Source organism: Lithobates pipiens, unplaced genomic scaffold, assembly GCF_037356315.1.
Source record: "Lithobates pipiens isolate NorthernLeopardFrog02 unplaced genomic scaffold, aLitPip1_a1.2 Scaffold_48, whole genome shotgun sequence".
Lineage (NCBI taxonomy): Eukaryota > Metazoa > Chordata > Amphibia > Anura > Ranidae > Lithobates > Lithobates pipiens.
The window spans coordinates 5,894,318-5,920,484 of NW_027507872.1; the positions used below are offsets into that span (position 1 = coordinate 5,894,318).

Here is a 26,167-nt window from a genome sequence, read left to right on the forward strand (position 1 = left end):
TTTGCTCCCACGATAGATAAAGGCGTGACTCCAGTGCCGTCGGAGGTGATTTCACCACCACAGTTTAAAAAAAAGCATATATGCCAAAGCATGGGCACAACAGGGGTGGAGGAGCAATTTGCTCCTAACTTTTGCTGGAGGATGCCCCCATGCTTCGGTATGTATATATTTTAGGCACAGATTGCATTAAGAAATGTTTTATTTTTTACTATGTTTTTTTGTATTTGCTTTGCAGGTATGGTAAGTCTAAAGCCGCATTCACAATAAAACAAAGTAACATTACAGTATAACAGTAAAGCCCCATACACACTATCAGTTTTTCTGCTGAGTTTTTCCTTCAGATTTACCAAAACCATATAATATGAGGTCAAACCTTAGGAGTTTCAATTTGTATGCAATCAGGCAGACCCTTGCACTACAGGGTTTTGGTAAACCTGAAGGAAAAACTCAGCAGAAAAACTGATAGTGTGTATGGGGCTTTACTGTTATACTGTAATGTTACTTTGTTTTATTGTTAACCATCATTTGCTTAGCAGGTATGCCATTCAGTTGCAGCATAGATTTATTTATCTTGACAGCAACAGTGTTTGCTCCGACAATAGATAAAGCCGTGATTCCAGCGCTGTAGGAGGTGATTTCACCACCACAGTTAAAAAAAAAAAGAGCATATATGCCGAAGCAAGGGGGCAGCAGGGGTGGAGGAGCGATTTGCTCCTACCTTTTGGGTTGGATGCCTCCATGCTTTGGCATATATAAATGGTGCATGTATGCCCATCATTAGAAGTGGGTGGATGAAGGGAGGTATTCTAATGGTGGGCATACCCACTGATCAATCTCTTTTTTTTTTTTTTTTTTGTTCAGCCCACAGGCTGCATGAAAAAAAAGATTATAATATATGCCCAATAAAGACCAGCAATGTACTGGTATGTTGCTGGATTTTGTGTAGTTATACCAGAATGATGCCTGTGGGTTTAGGTTTCATCTTGCTATCATTCTTTTCAGCCAGTTGGCTTTCATGTAAAAGCAATCCTAGCGGCTAATTAGCCTCTAGACTGCTTTTACAAGCAGTGGGAGGGAATGTCCCCCCCCCCCCACTGCTTGTAAGTGTTGGAGAGCCATGGTTTTCTCTGGCTCTCCTGTCCCAACAGGGAACCTGCGAATGCAGCCAGTGGTTCTGCCAGCTGATGATAGAGCTGATCAGAGACCAGAATGGCTCCAATCATCTCTATGGCCTAAGAAACCAGAAGCTACAAGCATTTCATGACTTAGATTTTGCCGGATGTAAACAGCGCCATTGGGAAAGCATTTTATCACACCGATCTTGGTGTGGTCAGATGCTTTGAGGGCAGAGGAGAGATCTAGGGTCTAATAGACCCCAATTTTTTCAAATAAGAGTACCTGTCACTACCTATTGCTATCATAGGGGATATTTAAATTCCCTGAGATAACAATAAAAATGATAAAAAAAAAATTAAAAAAACGAAAGGAACTGTGTAAAAATAAGATAAAAAAAGCAAAAAAAAAAAAGCACCGCTGACCCCCCCCTGCTCTCACGCAAAGGCGAACGCAAGTGTCGGTCTGTAAACAGCAATTGCACCATGTATGTGAGGTATCACCGCGAAGGTCAGATCGAGGGCAGCAGACTTCTTCTGGAAATCTAAAGTTGTAACCTGTAAAGGCTTTTAAAACTGTATGTAGTTTGTCACCGATGCACATTTGTGCGCAATTTTAAAGTATGCCGTGTTTGATATCCATGTACACGGCCTAAGATCATCTTTTTTGTTTCATCAAACATTTGGGAAATGTGTGTTTTAGTGCATTAAAGTTAAAAAAAGTGTGTTTTTTTCAAAAAAAAGCATTTGAAAAATCTGTGTGGAAAAAAAATTAAACACCCACAATTTTAGTCTGTAGGGCCTTTGCTTTTAAAAAATATATACTGTTTGGGGGTTCAAAGTAATTTTCTTGCAAAAAAATATATTTTTTCATGTAAACAAAAAGTGTCAGAAAGGGCTTTGTCTTCAAGTGTTTAGAAGAGTGAGTGATATGTGGCATCTAAATGTTTAAATTCTAAATGTTCTAAATGTAAATAAGCTTCTAAATGTTGTGCATAAAATGCCAGGACAGTTCAAACCCCCGCCCCCAAATGACCCCATTTTAGAAAGTAGACACCCCAAGCTATTTTTTGAGAGGCATGTTGAGTCCATGGAATATTTTATATTTTGCCACAAGTTGCGGGAATATGACAAACTTTTATTTTCTTTTTTTGGCACAAAGTTGTCACTAAATGCTATATAGCTCAAACATGCCATGGACTTATGTGGAATTACATCCCACAATACATTCTGCTGCTTCTTCCGAGTACAGGGATGCCACATGTGTGGGACTTTTTGGGAGCCTAGACGTGTACAGGGCCCCGAAAACCAAGCACCGCCTTCAGGATTTCCAAGGGCGTAAATTCTTAATTTAATTGAATTTAATATGGGGTCATTTGGGAGGGTTTTGTGCCATCTTGGCATTTTATGGCCTTCAAAACTGTGATAGGTAGTGAGGAGTGAAATCAAAAATGTACGCCCTTAGAAATCCTGAAGGTGGTGCTTGGATTTCGGGGCCCCGTACCTGGCTAGGCTCCCAAAAAGTCCCACACATGTGGTATCCCTGTACTCAGGAGAAGCAGCAAAATGTATTTTGGGGTGTAATTCCACATATAACCATGGCATGTTTGAGCAATATATCATTTAGTGACAACTTTTTTATAAAAAAAAATTTTGTCATTATTCAATCATTTGAGACAAAAAATAAAATATTCAATGGGCTCAACATGCCTCTTAGCAATTTGCGTAGGGTGTCTACTTTCCAAAATGGGGTAATTTTTGGGGGGGGTTTGTACTGCCCTGCCATTTTAGCACCTCGAGAAATGAGAAATGTCATAAACTAAAAGCTGTGTACATTCCAGAAAATATACCCTAGTTTGTAGATGCTATAACTTTTGCGCAAACCAATTAATATACACTTATTGACATATTTTTTTTTTACCAAAGACATGTGGCTGAATACATTTTGGTCTAAATGTATGACTAAAATTGAGCTTATTCAATTTGTCTTATAACAAAAAGTAGAAAATATCATTTTCTTTCAAAATTTTCAGTCTTTTTCTGTTTATATTGCAAAAAAATAATGGGCAGCTAAACATAATGGGCAGGGATGGGCAGCTCTACTATCTGAGAAGATAAAGAGCCTCATCCACAAATACCACAAAAGACTTCAAGCTGTCATTAATGTCAAAGGGGACAATACACAGTATTAAGAACTGGGGTATGTAAACTTTTGATCAGGGTCATTTGGATAGTTTCAGTTGTGATTATGATTTAAATAAAGTAAACCCAGTTGATTGATAATAAATGTCTTCAACCAAACACTAACCATGAGTGAAAGAAATGTTTGTGTTATCATTCATATACTCTGAAAAATGGCCAAGAAATCATAAATTCTGCCAGAGTTTGTAAACTTTTGAGCACAATTGCATATATAAGAAAAATAAAATCCAGTATAAATGCCATAGTTTGTAGACTCTAGCATTTAGGCAAACAAATCAATACACACTTATTGGGACTTTTTTTTGTTTTTAAAAGTGATTTTTTTTTCAAAACTTTCAGTATTTTTATATTTATATAATAAAAAATGCCACCAAAAGAAAGCTCTATTCGTTTGAAAAAAATGGATATAAATGTAAATTGGGTACAGTGTTGCATGACAAAAAGACTGCATTGCAGTTCAAAAAGACTGTTTGTGAACTTACTGCAAAGTATATTCCCATGGGCAATACGTTTAAAAGGCTAAAAATAAAACCTATGTGGCTCACGGCCAAAGTTTAAAAAGCTATAAACTATAAAAAGCACTTTTAAAAAATATAAAAATGAAGGAACACTAGTGTCATTTAAATGTTACAAAGAATATAACAGAATATGTAAAAAGGAAATCAAGGATGCAAAAATTCTAAACGAAAGACAGATTGCAAAAGATAGTAGGACAAACCCCCAAAAAATCTTCAAATATATTAATAGTAAAAAGATCAAGTCTGAGCATGTAGGCCCTTTATAAAATAATCTAGAGTGGGTGACTGGGGACAAAGAGAAGGCTAATTTATTAAATACTTTCTTCAGCTCTGTGTATACAAAGGAGCATGGGGAAGCTCATGTCCATAATGGGGGTGGTAGTGACACAGACCCAAATCCACAATGGCTCAAAAGTTATATGGTCCAGAAATATTTGGACAGAATAAAGGTGGATAAAGCACCTGGACCTGATGGCATCCACCCACGGATCCTAAAAGAATTGAGCTCTGTAATTTCAAAGCCATTGTATCTAATTTTTAGGGACTCATTAATGACAGGAGTAGTACCACTGGATTGGCGCAGGACCAATGTGGTGCCTATATTTAAAGAGGGAACAAAGTCTTTACCAAGAAAGTATAGACCTGTTAGTTTAACTTCTATTGTTGGGAAGATACTGGAGAGATTAATAAAAGACCACATAGACAAGTTCTTGCAGGAAAAAAATATTTTAAGCAACAGACAGCATGGATTCATGAAAGACAGAAATTGTCAGACAAACCTGATTTCTTTTTATGAGGAGGTAAGTAAAACCTGGGACAGAAGGGTGGCATCTTATTTTGCAAAAGTGTTTGATACAATTCCGCACACATGCTCAAGTGTAAGGTAAAGTCTACAGGTTTGGAAATATCAGTTTGTAAATGGATAGAAAACTGTCTAAAAGACAGAATTCAGAGAGTAGTGGTTAATGATTCTTACTCTGAATGGTCTAAGGTTATCAGTACCCCAAGGTTCAGTGCTGGGACCCTTACTTTTTAATACCTTTAAAAATGATATTGGGTCTGGGATCAAAAGTAACATTTCCATCTTTGCAGATGACACCAAGCTATGCAGTGGAATAACGTCCTTACAGGATGTCTCCAATTTACAAGCCAACCTCAATGATCTGTCTAATTGGGCGACTGTGGCAGATGAGGTTTAATGTTGAGAAATGTAAAGTTATGCACCTGGGGGTTAAGAATATGCATGCATCGTACATTCTAGGGGGGAGTACAACTGGGGGATCTATAGTGGAGAAGGATCTGGGGGTTTTGGTAGATGATAAGCTCAATAATAGCATGCAATGCCAAGCTGTGGTTTCCAAAGCAAAGTCCTTTCTTGTATTAAGAGAGGTATGGACTCCAGAGAGAGATATAATTTTGCCCCTGTGCAAATAATTAGTAAGACCTGATCTGGAATATGCAGTTCAGTTTTGGGCACCAGTTCTCAAAAAGGATATTGGGGAACTGGAGAAAGTGCAGATAAGGGCAACCAAACTGATAAGAGGCATGGATGAGCTCAGCTATGAGGAAAGATTAGAGGAACTGAATTTATTCACTCTTAATAAGAGATTAAGGGGGGATATGATCAACATGTACAAATATATAAGGGATCCATATAGTGAACTTGGTGTTGAGTTATTCACTTTACAGTCAACAAAGAGGACAAGGGAGCACACTTTACGTCTAGAGGAAAAGAGATTTCCTCTCCAAATACGGAAAGGTTTCTCCACAGTAAGAGATGTGAAAATGTGAAATAGACTCCCTGCAAAGGTGGTTCTGGTCAGCTCAGTAGATTGCTTTAAGAAAAGCCTGGATTATTTCCTAAGTGTACATAATATAAACGGGTACTAACATTTATAGGTAAAGTTGATCCGGGGAAAATCCGATTGCCTCTCGGGGGATCAGAAAGGAATTTTTTTCCCCTGCTTTAGCAAATTGGATAATGCTCTGCTGGGGTTTTTTGCCTTCCTCTGGATCAACTGTGGGTATATGAGATTGTATGATGATATTATTTATTTTTTGTGGTTGAACTGGATGGACTTTTGTCTTTTTTCAACCTGACTAACTATGTAACTATGACTGCACGATTGCCAGGTAAATTACCGCAGTGCCAAATAGCAAAAAAAGCCCTTTACCCCAAACCAAAGTTTAAAGGTATTGTAAAGTGAATTTTTTTTTTTTAAATAACAAACATGTTATACTTACCTCCACTGTGCAGCTCGTTTTGCACAGAGTGGCCCCAAACCTGTTCTTCTGGGGTCCCTCGGCGGCTGTCTCGGCTTCCTCCCGCAGGTGCTTCTGACGTTCATGCGAGCTCCCTCGCATGGTGAGAAGCACCTGCGGGCGCGCTCACGTGATACAGCCGGCGGCTATAGCCGCTCGCTGAATCACACAGCCCCGCCCCCCGGCACTCTGCGTCAGTGGATGCGATTGACAGCAGCGCGAGCCAATGGCTGCGCTGCTTTCCATCCATCCACTCCAGCCAATCAGCGGCCAGGCTGAACAGGGGAAAGGACGGAGGGGGCGAGCGCGGGATTTTCGAGGGGTGAGGTAAGTAAAACGGGGGCTGGGGGCGTAGGCACTGTCAGATGTTTTTTCACCTTAATGCATAGAATGCATTAAGGTGAAAAAACATTTACCTTTACAACCCCTTTAAGTGTGTAAATCCAGTCTTTTTTGTTCTATTCTTATCAGAATGAAAGGGTAAAAGGTGTTTTACCTTAATACATTTTCTACATTCAAGTGGATGTAAACCCTCCATATAACCAGTGAAGTGAACAGCCTCAGAAGATATACAGGGATGAAACAAATCTCCCTACATAGGTTTTAAATGTATATCGGCTGTCTTCTTCTTTATATACGGTTTAGAAAGTGCACACCGTATTAGGAGATTTTCTTTTCCTGTTTAACACTGCAGTGAAGCCTGGGCATACAGCCAAGACAACTGATTGGAGGAAAGGCACACACCCCCTCTCCTCATAGGTAGAGACTTTCAGCTCTGTCCCTTAAATTGTTCAGGGCTCTTCTAATCTATTTATAGCATCCTCCCCAACACAAAACTCAGGCTGCTTTTATTATATGTGATGGAGAACTTGTCAGGAGTTATCAGGCTGATAACAGAAGAATGGAACAGGAGACAGCCAGGGGACATAGTGCTTTGAAGAGAGATAAGAAAACACAGTAGATATGTGTCCAGCTCAAATTTCATGAATTGGGTTTACATCCACTTTAAGAAGGGGCTTTGGTTGCAGCTTTTGAAAAATGTTCAACCTTAAATACATTTACCTGAACCTTATCTTGATCTAGCGCTGTGCCCATCTGCAGCAGCTCTTCTGCCCTCTCTCTTCCCACAGGAGACTCAGCGGCAGTGAGAGCCATTGGCTTCTGCTGCTTTCAGTCAAAGCCTGTGAGAAAGGAGTGGAGGGCAGGGCCACACTGCCTGTGTCTATGAATGCACACAGCCCAACTTGGGATTTAGCCCAAGTGGCTTACAATAGGGGCACTTGAAAGAGGAGGAGCCAAGATTGCTGGCAGGGGAACCCAGAAAAGGAGGTTTGGACCACTCTGTGCGAACCATTGCACAGAGCAGGTAAGTATAACATGTTTATTATTTAAAGTGGTTGTAAACCACAAATGTTTAAAAAAAAATAATCACCTTGGAACTAAGGCCGCGTACACACGGGCGGACTGTTCGCCCAACCTTGTCCGCTGAACAGTGTTTGGGCGGACAGTCCGCTCGTGTGTGGGCTTTCAGCGGACAGTTTCAGCGGACAGTTGGACGGACAAAGTCTTTCGGAAATTCCGAAAAACTGTCCGCTGAAACTGTGTTTGAGCGAACAGTCCGCCCGTGTGTGGGCTTGTCCGCTGTACTTTCGAAATGAGCGGACTGTTCCCGCTCGGAAAGTCCGCCCATTTCGAGCGCGTGTACAGGTAGGCGGGGCCCGCGAAGGAGACGTCGCGGGCTCCGCCGCCTGGAATGGGCTTAAAGGGGAACCCCAACGCCGAAAAAAAATCGGCGTGGGGGTTCCCCCCAAGTCCACACCAGACCCTTGTCCGAGCACGCTACCCGGCCGGCCAGGAAAGGGGGGCGAGCGAGCGCGCCCCCCCTCCTGAGCCGTACCAGGCCGCGTGCCCTCAACATGGGGGGTGCCTTGGGGAAGGGGGGGCCGCGCGGCCCCCCCACCCCAAAGCACCTTGTCCCCATGTTGATGAGGACAAGGGCCTCTTCCCGACAACCCTGGCCGTTGGTTGTCGGGGTCTGCGGGCGGGGGGCTTATCGGAATCCGGGAGCCCCCTTTAAGAAGGGGGCCCCCGGATACCGGCCCCCCACCCTATGTGAATGAGTATGGGGTACAATGTACCCCTACCCATTCACCTGTGAAATAAAGTACAAATAAAAACACAACACAGGGGGAAAAAATATTTTATTGCACAGCCGGGGGTCTTCCGTCTTCGGGGGTCTTCTCGCCGGACTCCTCCGCTATGTGTGTGTAGCTCTTTTGCCAGCGGAGGAGTCCGGCTTTCTTCCTCCCCGCCGCCGGCCTCTTCTCCCGACTTCGGGGGTCTTGTCCCCCTCTTCGGTTCTTCTGCCGGGCCACCGCGCCTGGTCCGGTGGCCCGGTCTTCTGTCGCCGTCTTCCGTTCTTCTGTCGCCGCCTTCGGTTCTTCTGCCGGGCCACCGCGCCTTCTTGTAGCTCTTTTACAGGCGGTGGCCCGGTCTTCTGTCGCCGTCGCCGCCTTCCGTTCGTGTTCTTCTTCTTGTTCTTCTTGTTCTTCTCCTGGAGATGTTGACTCGACGAGCTCTCCGGCCGGAATGCCGGGGACGCGCTGTGCGGTCACTTATATAGTGACAATGGGGCGGGGTCACATGGTATATGTCACATGGGTTGGTCACATGGGTTGATGTCACATGGGGACTATGACATCGTAAGGGGGCGGGGTCACCATGTGACATCAACCCATGTGACATATACCATGTGACCCCGCCCCATTGTCACTATATAAGTCACAGCGCAGGGCGGCTCTGGCATTCCGGCCGGAGGGAGCGACGTGTCAACATCGCCTGGAGAAGAACAAGAAGAACAAGAAGAAGAACACGAACGGAAGGCGGCGACGGCGACAGAAGAGCGGGCCACCGCCTGTAAAAGAGCTACAAGAAGGCGCGGTGGCCCGGCAGAAGAACCGAAGGCGGCGACAGAAGAACGGAAGACGGCGACAGAAGACCGGGCCACCGGACCAGGCGCGGTGGCCCGGCAGAAGAACCGAAGAGGGGGACAAGAACCCCGAAGTCGGGAGAAGAGGCCGGTGGCGGGGAGGAAGAAAGCCGGACTCCTCCGCTGGCAAAAGAGCTACACACACATAGCGGAGGAGTCCGGCGAGAAGACCCCCGAAGACGGAAGACCCCCGGCTGTGCAATAAAATATTTTTTCCCCCTGTGTTGTGTTTTTATTTGTACTTTATTTCACAGGTGAATGGGTAGGGGTACATTGTACCCCATACTCATTCACATAGGGTGGGGGGCCGGTATCCGGGGGCCCCCTTCTTAAAGGGGGCTCCCGGATTCCGATAAGCCCCCCGCCCGCAGACCCCGACAACCAACGGCCAGGGTTGTCGGGAAGAGGCCCTTGTCCTCATCAACATGGGGACAAGGTGCTTTGGGGTGGGGGGGCCGCGCGGCCCCCCCTTCCCCAAGGCACCCCCCATGTTGAGGGCACGCGGCCTGGTACGGCTCAGGAGGGGGGGCGCGCTCGCTCGCCCCCCTTTCCTGGCCGGCCGGGTAGCGTGCTCGGACAAGGGTCTGGTGTGGACTTGGGGGGAACCCCCACGCCGATTTTTTTTCGGCGTTGGGGTTCCCCTTTAAGCCCATTCCAGGCGGCGGAGCCCGCGACGTCTCCTTCGCGGGCCCCGCCTACCTGTACACGCGCTCGAAATGGGCGGACTTGCCTCCGCCTTACGTGGGCGAGTCCGTTCATTTCAAAAGTTGAGCGAACTGTTTGCCCAACCTTGTTCGTCAAACAGTCCGCTCGTGTGTGGGCAAGTCCGCTCATGCAAATTTTGAGCGGACTGTTTGATGAAACTGTTTGCCGAACAAGGTTGGGCGAACAGTCCGCCCGTGTGTACGCGGCCTAAGCCCTCCAGTGCTGTGCTTTCACCGCTGAGAAGGCCGACATGTTTCCCCAGTCTTTCTTCTGGGGTAGCACGCTGCGGCTATGTGATTGGCCAGGACGCGATGTTATCATTTCCCTCTGATAACTCTCGGTTCCAGCACGAAGCTCTGAAGGTCTGGCAAAGTATGCCAGAGCTTCAGAGTGCATGTGCGGTGACATAACTGGCTGCATTCAGGGTTGAATATCTCCTAAACCGTGCACGTTAAGGGTATATTCATTTTACCTACCGGTAAGCCTTATTATAATGTTACCTATAGGTAAAAATGACCAGGCGCGGTGTATTACCGCTTTGATAAAAAAACTTTTTACAATCACTTAAAAGTTTTGTTTCGTCTTTATTCACATTGCAGCGATTTGACATGCGATTTGATATCGCATGGCAGCTATTGCCGTAAATGGCACCGTCCGAATCGGTGTGATGCTGACTTTTTGGTGCCGCACCGATTCCCAAAAGTATGGGGTGCTATTTGTATAGACTTCTGTGCAACAACCCGCACAGATGTCTCTGAAATCGCCCCCGAAATTGGGACTGACATGCGGAAATTAAATTGTTCAGCTGAACTCGCACAATTTCAATCCCGCTGTCAGTGTGAACCTGGGCTAAATCAGAATTTCAGCAGGCAATGTCACTCAGCACGTTTATGCTCAAAGACCTGCCTAATTTGAATTATTGCACACATTTCTGTTTGTATGAATCCAATTTATTTTATCTTGGGTTAGTCGTTTATATTACATTCCAAAAAAATGTATGTAATGTAATGCTTTAATGTCATTCTGTTTCACTCCATATATTATTTTAAAATCACAATTATGAGAAATGCTTGTAATGAGAAGATTTTAGTCATTATATCTTAGGGTAAAAATCTGGGGTTGTACTAATGGCCTGATTTTAGCATTTGTAAAAAAATGATCTGTGTTTTTTTCTATTATTCACTTACTTACTAAAGATCATCTATAAAATCAGAATATATGAATGGAAGAATGCAAGCATATTCAGATAAGAGTTTTTTCTGTCCCCCCAAAATAGATGTATGATACATTAGGAATGAATACAAAGGCAAACACAATCTAGCTCAATATTGAAACGCTTTTGAAATAAAACAGAAAAAAGTGTTCACTACTTGTAAGGCTGAAAAGGTTGTGCCTCATTCAAATTATTTTTAGATACAAGTAAAGGAGATTAGCTTGATGCATATATTCTTATCATTGCATTGTATGCTTATGTTGACTCAGTAAAGCCCCCATACACACTATCAGATTATCTGCTGAGTTTTTCCTTCAGATTTACCAAAACCATATAATATGAGGACAAACCTTAGGAGTTTCAATGTGTATGCAATCAGGCAGGCCCTTCTACTACATGGTTTTGGTAAATCTGAAGGAAAAACTCAGCAGATAGTCTGATAGTGTAAATGGGGCTTTAAACCAATGCACTCCCTGTGTGCCTGAAAATTTTTCTGAAATGATCACCAGGGCTAGATTTATACTTTTTTTGTCCAGTGCAACGCCTACCTTGTGTGTGCACTCCCACCCAACACACAGAAACCTAAACAGATTTGCCTTGATATAACATTAGCAAATTTATGCTCATACATACAGAAGTTAAAGCAAAACCAAATTAAAGCAATCTTAACCAGAAACATATCCATGAAGACAACACAACTAGTTTACAGACACAGCTAAAAACCACTGTAAAAATATAATCAGTACACTCTTAACACAAGCAGTATTATACTGACAAAAGCAGAAAAATGTCCAAAGAGACACAATCCATACCATGCTCACATTTGCAGGAACATAATCACATAGGCTATGTTCATACTTTGTACATGTCGGAAACACATGCAAATCGTGCACCTTTCCAACACGCACAAAAACGCTGCCCTTTAGCAGATACGTAGTGGTGCCATTAATTCATAACAAAAACATGCATGTTCAATTTTTTTTTTTATTGAGTTCAGCTGTTACTGCTCTTTTGTTGGAGAAAAGACTCTTTGCCAGATAACTGAGTTAAACCTGTGTTCACACCAGAGTGACTTGTCGTGCGATTTGACAGGTTAAATCACACGACAAGTCGCACCTTATTGTCAGCAATGGCAGTCTTCAAATTGGTGTGATGCTGACTTTTTGCGGTGCCTCATAGATTTGAAAAAGTAGTTTCTGCACTACTTTTGCCAATTTCGGGTGTGACTTGCATAAACGTCTGTGCATGAAGCCACACAGATGTCTTCCAATGCCGCGTACACACGGTCGAACTGTTTGACGTACTTAGTCCGTCATACAATCCGACGGACAATCCGTCGTACTTTCCACTGAACGGACTTGACCACACATGGATGCACAAACAGTCCGTCGAAAGCTTGTGCGATGACGTGTACAGCACGTACGACGGGACTAGAAATAGGAAGTCCAAGACACAGCAAAGCACCCTTCCGCCGTGTAAATCCTTTCTGGGCATGCGCCATTCTTAGTCCGTCGAACTAGCATACTGACGACCGTATTGTCCGCTGAAACCAAAGTACGACGGACAGATTTTTGGAAAATCCGAAATGCTTAGTACTCCGGACTGCATGCTGAAAAAGTCAGCTGAAGCCCACACACGAGCGGATTGTCCGCTGAAATGTGTTTCAACGGACTAAGTACGCCAAACAGTTCGACCGTGTGTACGCGGCACAAGTCACACCTGAAGTTGCACTGACATGCAGCTTTGAAATTGTGCGATTTCAGATGTGAACAAGGGCTAAAGATACCGAAAGATAGAAAATTGTGCTAATAATGCAGCCCTGTTGGAGAATATAACTCATGATACTGCTGTGGTGGTAAAAGGAAAATGTGGTGTCTCAAAAGGAAAATTTGGAGTTCAGTTTGCTAGACATTCTAGATTTAGGCCGCGTACACACGTGCGGATTGTCTGTCCAACTTAGTCCGCTGAACCGTGTTTCAGCGGACAATCCGCTCGTGTGTGGGCTTCAGCGGACTTTTTCAGCGGACAGTCTGGCGGACTAAGTCTTTCGGAATTTCCGTAATACAGTCCGTCCAAACTTGGTTTTGTCCGTCCAAACTTGGTTTCAGCGGACAGTCCGCTCGTGTGTAGGCAAGTTGGACGGACTAAGTATGGCGCATGCTCAGAAAGGATTTACACGGCCGAAGGTTGCATTGCAGTGTATTGGACGTCGTTTTTCTAGTCCCGTCGTACGTGCTGTACACGTCATCGCGCAAGCTTTCAGCGGACTGTCTGTTCATCGTGTGTGGTCAAGTCCGTTCATTCAAAATTTGGACGGACTGTCTGTCGGATTGTCTGACGAACTTAGTTGGCCAGACAATCCGCCCGTGTGTACGCGGCCTTAGATGCACCAACATCCCCCTCCTCCCTAGACTGAAAATGCTGCTGTGCAAAAGGTGCCCCCTGTTCTCCTTCATCCAGAGAATTGCAGACAAAATGCATTTTTTAGGGTACTGCTTAGGCATAATTTAAGTGGTTGTTAAGCCACTCTAACCTTTATTCACCATCAGCAATGCCTCCCATTATAGTATCCCCCTCTGTGTGTGATTTATAAAAATGCTGAAAACTCCTAATTTCACTGCCGAGATTGCGATTCCATGACTGGCTAGCTTTCTCCTTTTCTCCTCTGAGAGATGCAGCGGGCGGGGCTGAGATTTCCCTGCTGATGTCAGTCTGGAGGAAAGGAGGAGAGAGCTGGCTGGTCATGTGATTGCAATCTTGGATCTTCATTTAAGTATTTACAGCATTTATATTTATAAATCATTCACAGAGGGGGATACTACAATAGGCAGCAGGACTGATTGTGTATAGAGGTTAGTGTTATGAGAGCAGCAGGAGGGGGGAGGGGCGGCACACACACATAAAGGGGAGGGGAGGAGGACATAGGAGCAGATAGCAGGCTGTTCATGACATAGGCTGAAACTGACCACAGTGTCTGTTCTCAGGAGTCATGATACAATGTGGTCAGTTTATAGAGGGGTGTGGAAAAACTGGCAGGATCAGCCAGTTTTTTTTTAGGTGTTACAGGGGACCAAATGACACAGGACAAGCACTGTTGCGCGAAACATGTCAGGTCACGGTCGTCACGGCAACTTACTGAGCTTTACTGACCGTCCTTTCCTTCGGAACGGGAGCTCCATTTTCTGAATGGTAGCGGTTGTCCTTTTCCGGTCGTTCCCAGCGACTCAGGCTCCTCCCCTCTTCACCACACGGTGGGCGTCATGGAACACCAACCCGATGTCTCCCGGACATACGCTATAGGACGCTGCTCATCGTGAATAGAGGTACTCTGGTGACTGTCTTGGCGCAGTGCAGACTGATCCCTGGTCATCTCAACTCGAGATTAAAATAGCGCACATGTTTTTTAAGTGGACAGCAGACTGCAATAAGTGAATTGCCAAGTTACTGCAACATGAAGCTATGAGTCCTCTATGCTTTGGCTGCCTGTTAATAGACCTATAACCGAGAGTTAATCCCTTGTTTCCTGAAGGAAGGCGGCACAGTGTACTATTACTTTTGCTTTATTTCTACTTTTGGATTTTTACTTGACTGTGCAATAAGTACATCCCTCACTGTTGTGCTAGATATTAATGATTTTACCTGTGCTTCTCTTTTGATTAAATGTGATATTTTTAATTAATTGATTGTATTTATGTTGAGTTCCACTGACCGCTGATTTTAAATTGTATTCATGTGAACCTCTCTCTGGAAATTTTTTCAGCTGCACTGGATACCACTCGGAATCACTCGTTTTTTGATAGGTTGTCTCCAATAAATCTGGCCATACACCGTGCAATTTTCTTATTCAATTTCCTTTGGGTTTGCCCTCAGCTGTGTGGTACAAGGGCCTGTCTGATTGCACACACATTGAAGGTGTTTGGATTTGGCCTGATATTGTGTGGTTTTGGTAGATCTGGGGGAGATCCATAGAGGAGACTTGTATGGTGTATGGCCAGTAGACATGTGCATTCGTTTTCGTCCGAATTTCAGCTATTTTCGTTTTCGTTTTGACAAACGATAACGAAAGCACAAAATCCGAAAAACAAAAGATCCGACATAAATAAATGCTTTATTTTCGTTTTCATTGTTACAACAGTTCGATATAGAATAGGAGATTCGACATGACTCTGACAATAACAATCTGTCTATAGAACCTGTGGTCGAATGTGCCTAACCTTACCTCTATTAGTCCAAGATTATATAGAGAAAATATTCGACAGAGAAAAAAGATTTGACAGAGAGAAAAGATTCTGCAAGTTACTGTCCTAAAAAGTGTTTGGGGACCCGGGTCCTGCCCCAGGGGACATGGATCAATGCAAAAAAAAGTTTTAAAAAAACGGGCGTTTTTTCGGGAGCAGTGATTTTAATAATGATTAAAGTGAAACAATAAAAGTGTAATATTCCTTTAAATTTCGTAGGGGGGGGGGGGTTGCCTATAGTATGCCTGTGAAGGGGCTCATGTTTCTGGTGCTTAGAACTGTCCCTGCACAAAGTGTCATTTATGCAGGAAAAAAAGTCCTTTAAAATCACTCGCAGCTATTATGAATTGTCGGCTCCCGTAATACAGAGAACACTCATTGAAAGTCATTGATAAAAAAATGTATAAATAAATTAAAAAAAAAGCGTGGGGGTCCCCCAAATTCAATTAACCGGCCCTTCAGGTCTGGTATGGATATTAAGGGGAACCCTGCCTCAAATTTAAGAAAAAATTGACGTGGGGGTCCCCCTAAAAATCCATACCAGACCCTTTATCCGAGCACGCAACCTGGCAGGCCGCAGGAAAAGAGGGGGGGACGAGAGAGCGGCCCCCCTCCCTCCTGAACCGTACCAGGCCACATGCCCTCAACATTGGGAGGATGCTTTGGGGGTCTGTGACCCCTCAAAGCACCTTGTCCCCATGTTGATGAGGACAAGGGCCTCATCCCCACAACCGTGGCCGGTGGTTGTGGAGGTCTGCGGGCGGGGGGCTTATCAGAATCTGGAAGCCCCCTTTAACAAGGGGACCCCCAGATCCCGCCCCCCCCTGTTTGAAATGGTAAGGGGGTACAAAAGTATTTCACAAAGAAAGTGTAAAAAATAGTTAAATAAGACAAACACACTTTTGAAAAATATCTTTATTAAAAATAAAAAAAATACAAAAAAAAGATTCCAGCGGTGGTAATCCACTCTTGCTATCCAGCGACGGACGGTCATCTCTCCAGCGATGTCTCATCTCATCCAGCGCAGCGATCCATCCTTCTTCTGTCTCCGCTGTGGAGACACTGCAAGGATTCCGGCGGCCTGACGTTTCTTATATACGGAGGGCGGGGCCACCCGTCACCTGACCCCGCCCCCCTCTGACGCAAGGGGAAACCCGGGGTTCCCTGTGACGTATGGGTGACCCCGCACCCCTCTGATGTAACACAGGCAGGTTTCCGTTACATCAGAGGGGGGCGAGGTCACCCATACGTCACGTGGGGGACCCCCACGCTTTTTTTTAAATGTATTTATTTATTTTTTTATCAATGACTTTCAATGAGTGTTCTCTGTATTACGGGAGCCGACAATTCATAATAGCTGCGAGTGATTTTAAAGGACTTTTTTTCCTGCATAAATGACACTTTGTGCAGGGACAGTTCTAAGCACCAGAAACATGAGCCCCTTCACAGGCATACTATAGACACCCCCCCAGGTACGACATTTAAAGGAATATTACACTTTTATTGTTTCACTTTAATCATTATTAAAATCACTGCTCCCGAAAAAACTGCAGTTTTTAAAACTTTTTTTTGCATTGATACATGTTCCCTGGGGCAGGACCCGGGTCCCCAAACACTTTTTAGGACAGTAACTTGCAAATTAGTCTTTAAAATTAGCACTTTAGATTTTGAATGTTGGAGTCCCATAGACTTTAATAGGGTTCTAAAGTATGCTATATACTAGCTCCGTCGAATCTTCTTTATACATTCGACAGACACCATAAGCCTTCAAAGACAGATTCGACCGTAATTCATGTGGATTTTCGGACGAATGCAATTTTTGAACGAAAAACAAAATAAATAAAAACGAATTTCGGGAGTAACTAAATAAATTAAGTTTTCGGACGAAAACGAAATTCCGAAACGAAATATTTTACTCTGCACATGTCTAATGGCCAGCATAAGACCAAAAAATCTTAGGGCTGGAGTTTTGTCTTGTTTAATCTCCATTTAATAGCACCTGCTGTCAATTGTGTTATTCCAGAAAACCTTGTTAGGAGATTATGTTAGACTTGGATGATATAGAGTTTAGATGAGATCTCTTTTCCATTATGTTAGCCCTTTTTTTTTTTTTTTTGCATTTTTTCTTATGATTGTGAAGTACAACAAAATGTGTCAGTGCTAAACACATAAATAGTAATGGTATTTTTTTTTTTATATTGTCTCTTTTGCCAGGCTTATACAGGAAGAGAAGGAGACTACTGAGTTGCGCGCAGAGGAGATAGAGAGCAGGGTTACTAGTGGCACTCTTGATGGATCTCTGGGACGTTACCGCTCAGCTAGTTCTATTCCAACTTCTGTCACCACTTCTACTCTGGCCAGCCCCTCCCCACCCAGTAGTGGACACTCAACCCCACGGATTACTCCCCATAGTCCAGCTCGAGAAGGCGATAAATTTGTGAGTATTGTTTCTTAAATTTGCGATTCTAGTAAATGTTGTAAATCTGTTGATGTCTTCTCCCATTTCATCACTAACTTGGTGTTGGCTAAAATAAAAGGAGACTTGACCTTTTTCCACAAGGCTCAGGACCTTTCCCACCCTTACATTGCCAGGGCACATAAGGATGCTATGTGTCTCATTGTGGCCCATCTAGTGTTGACAGCCACGATTCCACACCTCCTAATTATTTTTCCCCCAAACCATTGAGGGCTTTAACTCTTCTAATAGGAGAGCTAAAGCTTTCCATTGCTTTAAAACACACTAAATAAATATTGTAAATCTTCAGGATCCAGGTTTCCTTCCGATTTCTGCCCATTTCTTAGAAAGCTCTACCCTAGCTTTCATATGGCTAGCTCTCAAAACAAAGTTCAAGGTGCCCCCTGGAGATAGATAACCCTATTGGCAGATACCCCCTCCTTCGGGGTAAACTATATGATGCACCAGACAGATTCCAAACCAGGTTCCCACATTATGACAGTAATTTCTCAACATAAACAGGGAGCTTCGATAGTGATGGGAGAGTCGAACCTGACCTTGGACTATATGCTAGATTGTCAAGACACCCTGTTATCCACACCCACCCACAATACCTCCCAGGAATCCCACCTGCAGACAGTTCTCTAACCTCTTTACCTTATGGACACATTTTTCGAGAATTCAATCCCTGGACCAAGGACTTTACATACATCTCCAACCCCCATCAAAGTTTCTGTAGGATCAACCATATCTTCTTACCATTCCAAAAATTACCCCTCATCTCCAGAATTGATATCTATAGCGCACAATAGTTGGACTACAACCCCTCCAACTAAAGTATAGACTATAGCCACATGGTACGACTGTCTTCAAATGGTGACTGAACAAATCTTTAAAGCATATTAAAAGTCACAATGTACAATTGTATATTCATTTTCACATTGCATTTCAGTTAATTCTACCCCTTTAAAATCGGAATTATCTTGTCAAACTTTGTAAACGTACTTAGTGAAGATCTCTGCACATTTACTTCCTTGAATTCTGTGATGTGTATTCACTATACCATTTGAGTGGGAACTGTTGTGTCACATTTCATAGAGCCTGTTTTCTGAACTACAGAGGACTTTTAGGAGGCAAAGCCAGTACAGGAATTACTGCTTGCAGACAGCAAGGCACTAAGCTGAAAAGCAGGCAGAGAATCCAGAAAGTCATGGAAAGGGATGGCCAGCAGACAAGCAGTACTTACAACATGAAAGTCTTTTTTTTTTTTTTTTAACTTGCTGTATATTGGATTGTCCATAATCACTATTGTTTGTATTGCTATTACAAAGCTGATAAAACGTGTTATCATAGAATTCCTTAATTACCACTCATGATACTTCCCTTCAAATTCAAACCCATATACAGAATGTTTTCTCTGTAAAACTTACACTCCTCTTTCCCAGTCATTTAATGTGATGCTCAAAAGGCAACCTTATGAAATCATCTGATTTAAATAGCTACTTGCCAAATCAATTGCAAAAAGAATAAAAGAGTTACATAACCCCTTCAGAGAGTGTATGGAAATTCCAGCTGATTATTGCTAACAGACATGTGACAAATATGCTAAATTACTAGATCACTTATCCACAGTGAAGGCTGAAACATTTCACGCTGGTCTAAGCCTAGATATTTCTCTTGTGCCAACAAACCAGCCTCTAAGTTGGCAAACAGATTTAAGTCTACTGCAAAGCCCCTTTTCCCCAACAACACTTACATTGGCAACCTCGCCTCTGATCCATCAAAAATAGTTTGTCTTTGCAGTCTTCCCCACTACCCACTATAACCATGAACTTATTCCAGGAAATAGTAAAACCATTTTCAAAACTTCACTTTTCCCACTATCTCAGTATACATAAGAAGTACTCCAGACATTTACAGACTCTCATACATAGGGATAGGGTAGAGTTTTTCCTTGGGCACCAGGCTAGAAATTAAGTTAGGTAGTCCACCCTATTCATCTTTTGCAACAACACAAGGTTCCTGTCACCCTTTTTTCCCTAAACATCTAGAAAGAATTTGACTATCATAGGTTTACTTGAAATATATTCACTATAAATGGGGTTTTGAGGATCTGTTTTTTGTGGGTTCACTGCCTTGTATTTGAACCCTTCCGCCATGGTGCAATATGTATGGCATTACTATTGTCTCTTTTGAATACACTGGGCACGAGGAAGGCTGCCCACTTTATTTTTATTTTTTTTATCATCTTGGCCTTGAACCTGTGGCGATTTGGGATGTCTTGGGGTCACTAATGCAGGATATAAATACAAAATCAACCTTTTCACAGATGATGCCCTCCCGACTCTTGCTAATCCCCATATATCTCTCCCCAACCTTTGCTGTTCTCTCTACCAATTTGCTCTGTTCTCTGGCCTCAAAATATTTCAACCAAATCCACAGCTCTGAATGATACCCTTTCTCTCACTTCAGAAGCTTACATTTTCTCACATTTTCTTTCACTTGAACGTACTCCACTTGTGAGATTTATTGGAACTCCCCAACTGTGCCTCGATTGAGCTCACTGCCTTTCTCTGGCTTCCATGTGCTGCTTAGCTCAGCAACCCTCTCTTAACCCCAGATGCTTTCTAGGTAAAAAAAAAAAGGTATGGGACTCAGTCTGTTATTCTAGTAAATTAATGTTCCTTGTTGCTACCCGTATTACCAATAGCTAATAATCTCTGTTTCCCCGGAAAATTGTAGTAAAATCTGATCTAGGATAGCCAAATATATATATTTTTCAACACAGCTCTAATGGTGCTACTGGTTATCTTTTTTTATCCAAACCTGCATCATTATCCCAAAACACCCCTTAATAGCCCTGTTATATCATAGTTACATAGTCTGGTTGAAAAAAGACACAAGTCCATCTAGTTCACCAATAAAAGGGAAAAAAATTCAATCCTATATACACACACATTACTATGCCCACAGCTGATCCAGAGGAAGGCAAAATAAACCCAGCAAAGCCTGATTCAATTTTCTCCAGCAGGGGAAAAAATTCCTTCCTGATCCCCCAAGAGGCAAGCGGATATTCCTTGGATCAACTTATACTTACCTATAAATGTTAGTATCCGGTTAGATTATATACAGTACATTCAGGAAAGAATTCTGGCCTTTTTAAAGCAATTTACTGAGCTGGACATAACCAGCTCTTGAGGGAGTCTATTTCACATTTCCACCACTCTAACTGTGAAGAAACTTTTATATATTTGGAGATTAAATCTTTTTTCTTTCAGACATAAAGAGTGCCCCCTTGTCCTCTGTGAGGACTTTAAAGTGAATAACTCAACACCAAGTTCACTATATGGACCACTTACCACTTTCCTATTTATACATGTTGAGATAAATTTAACTTTGTACAAAAATAATAAATGCACATCTCTTTACAGGTAAAAAAATTAAATGTGCATTTATTATTTTTTGTATTAGGAGCATGTAAAGCATTGCACAAGTGATCAGCAACTCTCTGATGCCTTGAAGATCTCCTGCACACTGTCAGTGTATCTGCTTACCCATACATCCCGTACGGATAAGCTGATACTCGCTGACAAGAAGACTCAATTAACTACCTCGGCACTCTACAGTGCCGTGGTAGTTCATTAAGAACTACAAGACGACAGCCGCTAAGGCTGTTGGGACTTGTATTTCATTCATACACAGAGTTCTGTGAATGAATGACACAGCCACATGGGTGGAGCCCCGCACGGCCATGCTGCTTTCAAAATCTGACAGCTAGTATGGGGAACTTCTCCCCGTACTGCTGCCACAGTTGGGGGGGGGGGTGCAGCGGGTGGTGGCTGCACCACTGGGAACTATGTAACATGTTCCCAAAAGTGAACTTATCCTTTAATCTCCTTTCCTCAAGAGAGAATAAATTCAGTTCCTCAAATCTTTCCTCATTGCTCCTTTGGAAATTGTTTGTCGGCTGCATGTGTTTTCTTGTTTTTAGCCTTTGAAATCTATGATTAAATAAAAAAAGTAGTAATTCTGCTGGGAGTGAAGATGGTCGAAAAGTTAGAGGGGCTTTTAAACTCCAGAGGTAAAGATAGTCAGCGCGGAACATATTCCAGAGGCTAGTATTAGGGGCATTAGCGGTAGGTTGACTAAAGCACCTAAACCTGAGGTAAGTATAGTAACAAGTCCTATTTGCAACCCCAGAGCACCCAATAAGTAGATAGTATGAGACTGGTCTAAACTATGTGGCGTGTTTACCGATGCCAGGAGTCTGGCAGGCAAGATGGGAGAACTAGATCTACTGTTGTACGAGGAGGATTTCGATTTTGTAGGAATTACAGAGACTTGGTTCGACGGCTCTCATGATTGGCTGCAACTATTCAAGGGTATTCCCTATATCGCAGGGATAGAGTAAAAAGAGAGAGGGTAAAAAAGGGGGAGGGGTATGCCTGTATATCAAAAATTATGTACAAGTGAATGTGAGAGATGACATAACTAACGGAGGAGGTGGAAATCCTTATGGGTAGAGCTACAAAGGGAGGAAGGGGGAAAGTAATACTCAGAGTATGCTATAGGCCCCCTAACCATAGGGAGGAGGAGGACCTCCTATCACAATTTGGATTAGCGGGAAGAATGGAAAGTGTCATTATAATAGGGGGATTTTAATTATACAGACAGACTGGGTGGAAGGAACAGCGCATTAATCTAAGGCTCACCAGTTCCTAAATGTCTTGCAGGACAATTGCATGGGTCAGATGGTAAATTCACCAACTAGAAACAAAGCATTACTAGACCTAATAATTACTATCAATTACAGACCTGATCACGGATGTGGAAATATAGGGCAATTTAGGAAATAGCGATCACAGATCAATTCGTTTTAGTATAAATCACACACATAGGAAACATAAGGGGAATACAAAGACACTGAATTTCAAAAGAGCCAACTTCCTTAACTATGATCCTTGCTAGAAGATAGACTGGGACTTTAAATGAGTCAGTTAATAACACAATTGTAAAAATGAATTGACATGTTTATTAACATGGGCAATGAATATCAATAGCAACAAGTAGGTGCATAGAGGATAAAATCCTGAACATGCAGAATACAACAAATTGGCAAGGTGAAATATAACTACATATAAAATAGGACCATATAGGACAGTATATACCATGTCAGAAACCACATATGCAATATAGGTAAGTATGGTAGGGTAACCATAGTAGATGGAAATAAAATATGGTAGTGCCATGTATAGGGTGGAGGCTGCATCCTATAAGGCTCGATGCATTTCATCGATACATCCGACTCATCAGGAGCGGATGCTGTATAGTCTATGAAAGTAAAAAAAGTATCTGTAATGGTCTAGATGGAAAAACATGTAAAAAATACAGGAAAAATAATAGTCTAATTCAAAAGACTTACATCCCATTAGAGGTTCAAACTGAGCAGTTGTGGGAGGGTCGCCATATGTACATCTCCTGGGAGCTTAGGTGTTGGGATTTGCGGGAACACCGGGCCTCACACACGAGCATCCCCAACAATAAAGGTTATTGTGATATAATTAAAATTGTGCCAATAATCGGCTACAGTGGGGTCTGAAGTAAATAGAAAAATTATTATATGTGGCCAATCAGGTAACACTGCTGTAAGAGGTGTGAGCACACCAATATCCAATGGGGGTACATGGAAACCCAAAAAGTAGAGTGATTAGACATAATAGAATATGGTGAAGTAAAGAGTGGAACATGTGCATTGAAGACATGCAAGGTGATGAAAGTGAGAATCTAAAGAATTTGTAATAGAAAGGTGAAAGAGGAAAACAAGGTGGTTGTACAACCATATCTCAAGTTTACCTTGTGATAGCAGATCCAAGGGTAGACTGCAGTGCGACCAAGCAGTGCGACCTGATCGCCTAGGTGTTTTAAATGGGGATGCCCAGATGGGCCCACTAATATACCGACAGTTCCCCACCAATGTCATGCCAATTTTGGCACCAAATCGCCCCTCTCCACAAATCTATTTTTTATCCAGATTGGATAATGGGTGTGCACCTCATTTAAGGTCCCAGTGTATTGGTTATACATCCCCCTTTCTTGTATTGGTAGAAGATAATAATTGGGATAAAATCTTAGGAACAAAGAATAGGGAGGAAAAATAGGTATGCTTTAAGAGCATATTAAATAAGGGCATTAGCCATTGCATCCCAATGGGAAATACATTTAAAACGAGCTAATAAAAGTCCTGGGTGGCATAAATGTATTTAAAAGCCAAGGAGAAGGCCTTCAAAAAATACAAGGCTGAGGGATTATCATCAGCGTTCCAACTTTACAAAGAATGCAACAAGAAATGTAAGGGTACAATCAGGTCGGCTAAGATAGAACATGAAAGGCCCATAGCGGAAGAGAGTAAAAAATATTCCAAGAAATTCTTTAAGTACATAAATAGTAAGAAAGGGAGGTCAGATCATATTGGTCCCATAAAGAATGATGAAGGGAATCTGGATACTTAGGATGGGGAGATGGAAAAGGGTATTGCATTTATTCTTCTCCCCGGAACCGGCTGGCTTGCACCCGAGGGTCCTTAATACACTCAGTCAAGTAATTGCCAGACCATTGTTCCTAATTTTTACGAACAGTCTACTGACTGGAATGGTACCAACTGATTGGAGAAAAGCCAATGTAGTGCCAATATTTAAAAAAGGGCCAAGATACATCCCTGGAAATTACAGACCAGTTAGCCTAACATCAATTGTATGCAAGCTCTTGGAGGGGATGATGAGGGACTATATACACAAGATTTTAGTAATGACAACGTTATCATTAGCAGTAATCAGCATGGATTCATGAAGAATCATTCTTGCCAAACCAATCTATTAACCTTCTATGAGGAGATGAGCTGCAATCTAGATAAAGATACAGTTTGTAAGGGCGCTCTGAACTTCAGGACCAAGCAAAAAACAGATGTCTTTATGAACCAGAAAGTCTATAACAGGGTATCTTCCACACTTAGGGCTGCACTTATGGAGAGAAGCAATCTCTGAATAGTAAACAGAAAAACAAAGAAAAGGCGCCTCTAAGTGTAGAATTAAAAGCTGTTTAATTTCCCCAAAAAGGGTTAAAAACACTTACAAGATATGTAGACTGGCAGAGCATATCATTAATATCCATGTAGGTGGTCCGGCATGAATGCAGTGGTCACTGGCATATACCAGTTCTTTAGGCTGTGTGTGTCCAGTAGCAGGGAGGTCCAGGGGATGCCAACAGGAAAAACAGCAGGGAGCTCCAAGAGAACTGACAGGCCAGTCCGCAATCACAGTCTCAAAACACGAGGATCCTGGAAGTGACGTCAGCGTCAGGAGACAATAACCAGCAACCAGCGTGGACCACAAACAGGAAGCAAAACAGGAAGCAGTCATCAAAGAGGGACGCGTTTCGGAACATCTCATTGATTCCTTTATCAACCTGATGACTGTGTGTGTATGGGACTAATTTATACTACCTGGGCGGACCTTAGGGGCGGGGATATGTAAATGGAGCGTTATCACAATATAAAGGTATAGGACAGGGGGAGAAACAAACAAAATCCCTATCCAAACAAAAAAATATGATTTCTTACAGAGCAACAACCAATAAGCGACATTTAAAAATAAAAATAAACATAAAATGAAAATGAGAATCAATATTTTTACACAGTCTTCAATAATGTGTCAATTAGGTCTAGGCATAATATATAAGACTGAAGGGGAGGGAGTAGGGAAAACTTTTTTTTTTTTTCCTACTCCCTCCCCTTCAGTCTTATATATTATGCCTAGACCTAATTGACCCATTATTGAAGACTGTGTAAAAATATTGATTCTCATTTTCATTTTATGTTTATTTTTATTTTTAAATGTCGCTTATTGGTTGTTGCTCTGTAAGAAATCATATTTTTTTGTTTGGATAGGGATTTTGTTTCCGTTTCTCCCCCTGTCCTATACCTTTATATTGTGATAACGCTCCATTTACATATCCCCGCCCCTAAGGTCCGCCCAGGTAGTATAAATTAGTCCCATACACACACAGTCATCAGGTTGATAAAGGAACCAATGAGATGTTCCGAAACGCGTCCCTCTTTGATGACTGCTTCCTGTTTTGCTTCCTGTTTGTGGTCCACGCTGGTTGCTGGTTATTGTCTCCTGACGCTGACGTCACTTCCAGGATCCTCGTGTTTTGAGACTGTGATTGCGGACTGGCCTGTCAGTTCTCTTGGAGCTCCCTGCTGTTTTTCCTGTTGGCATCCCCTGGACCTCCCTGCTACTGGACACACACAGCCTAAAGAACTGGTATATGCCAGTGACCACTGCATTCATGCCGGACCACCTACATGGATATTAATGATATGCTCTGCCAGTCTACATATCTTGTAAGTGTTTTTAACCCTTTTTGGGGAAATTAAACAGCTTTTAATTCTACACTTAGAGGCGCCTTTTCTTTG

General features: G+C 42.6%; 1 protein-coding gene across 2 annotated transcripts in view; it reads left to right on the forward strand.

The window, feature by feature from the left end:
* Nucleotides 1-26,167, forward strand: part of PPFIA3 (PPFI scaffold protein A3) — a gene marked incomplete at its 3' end in the record, with an annotated part of 942,579 nt that overhangs the window by 857,273 nt on the left and 59,139 nt on the right. For both annotated transcript variants that reach the window (XM_077467171.1, XM_077467170.1), the window contains 1 exon segment: nucleotides 17,454-17,676. In XM_077467171.1, coding sequence (XP_077323297.1) covers nucleotides 17,454-17,676 — 223 coding nt within the window.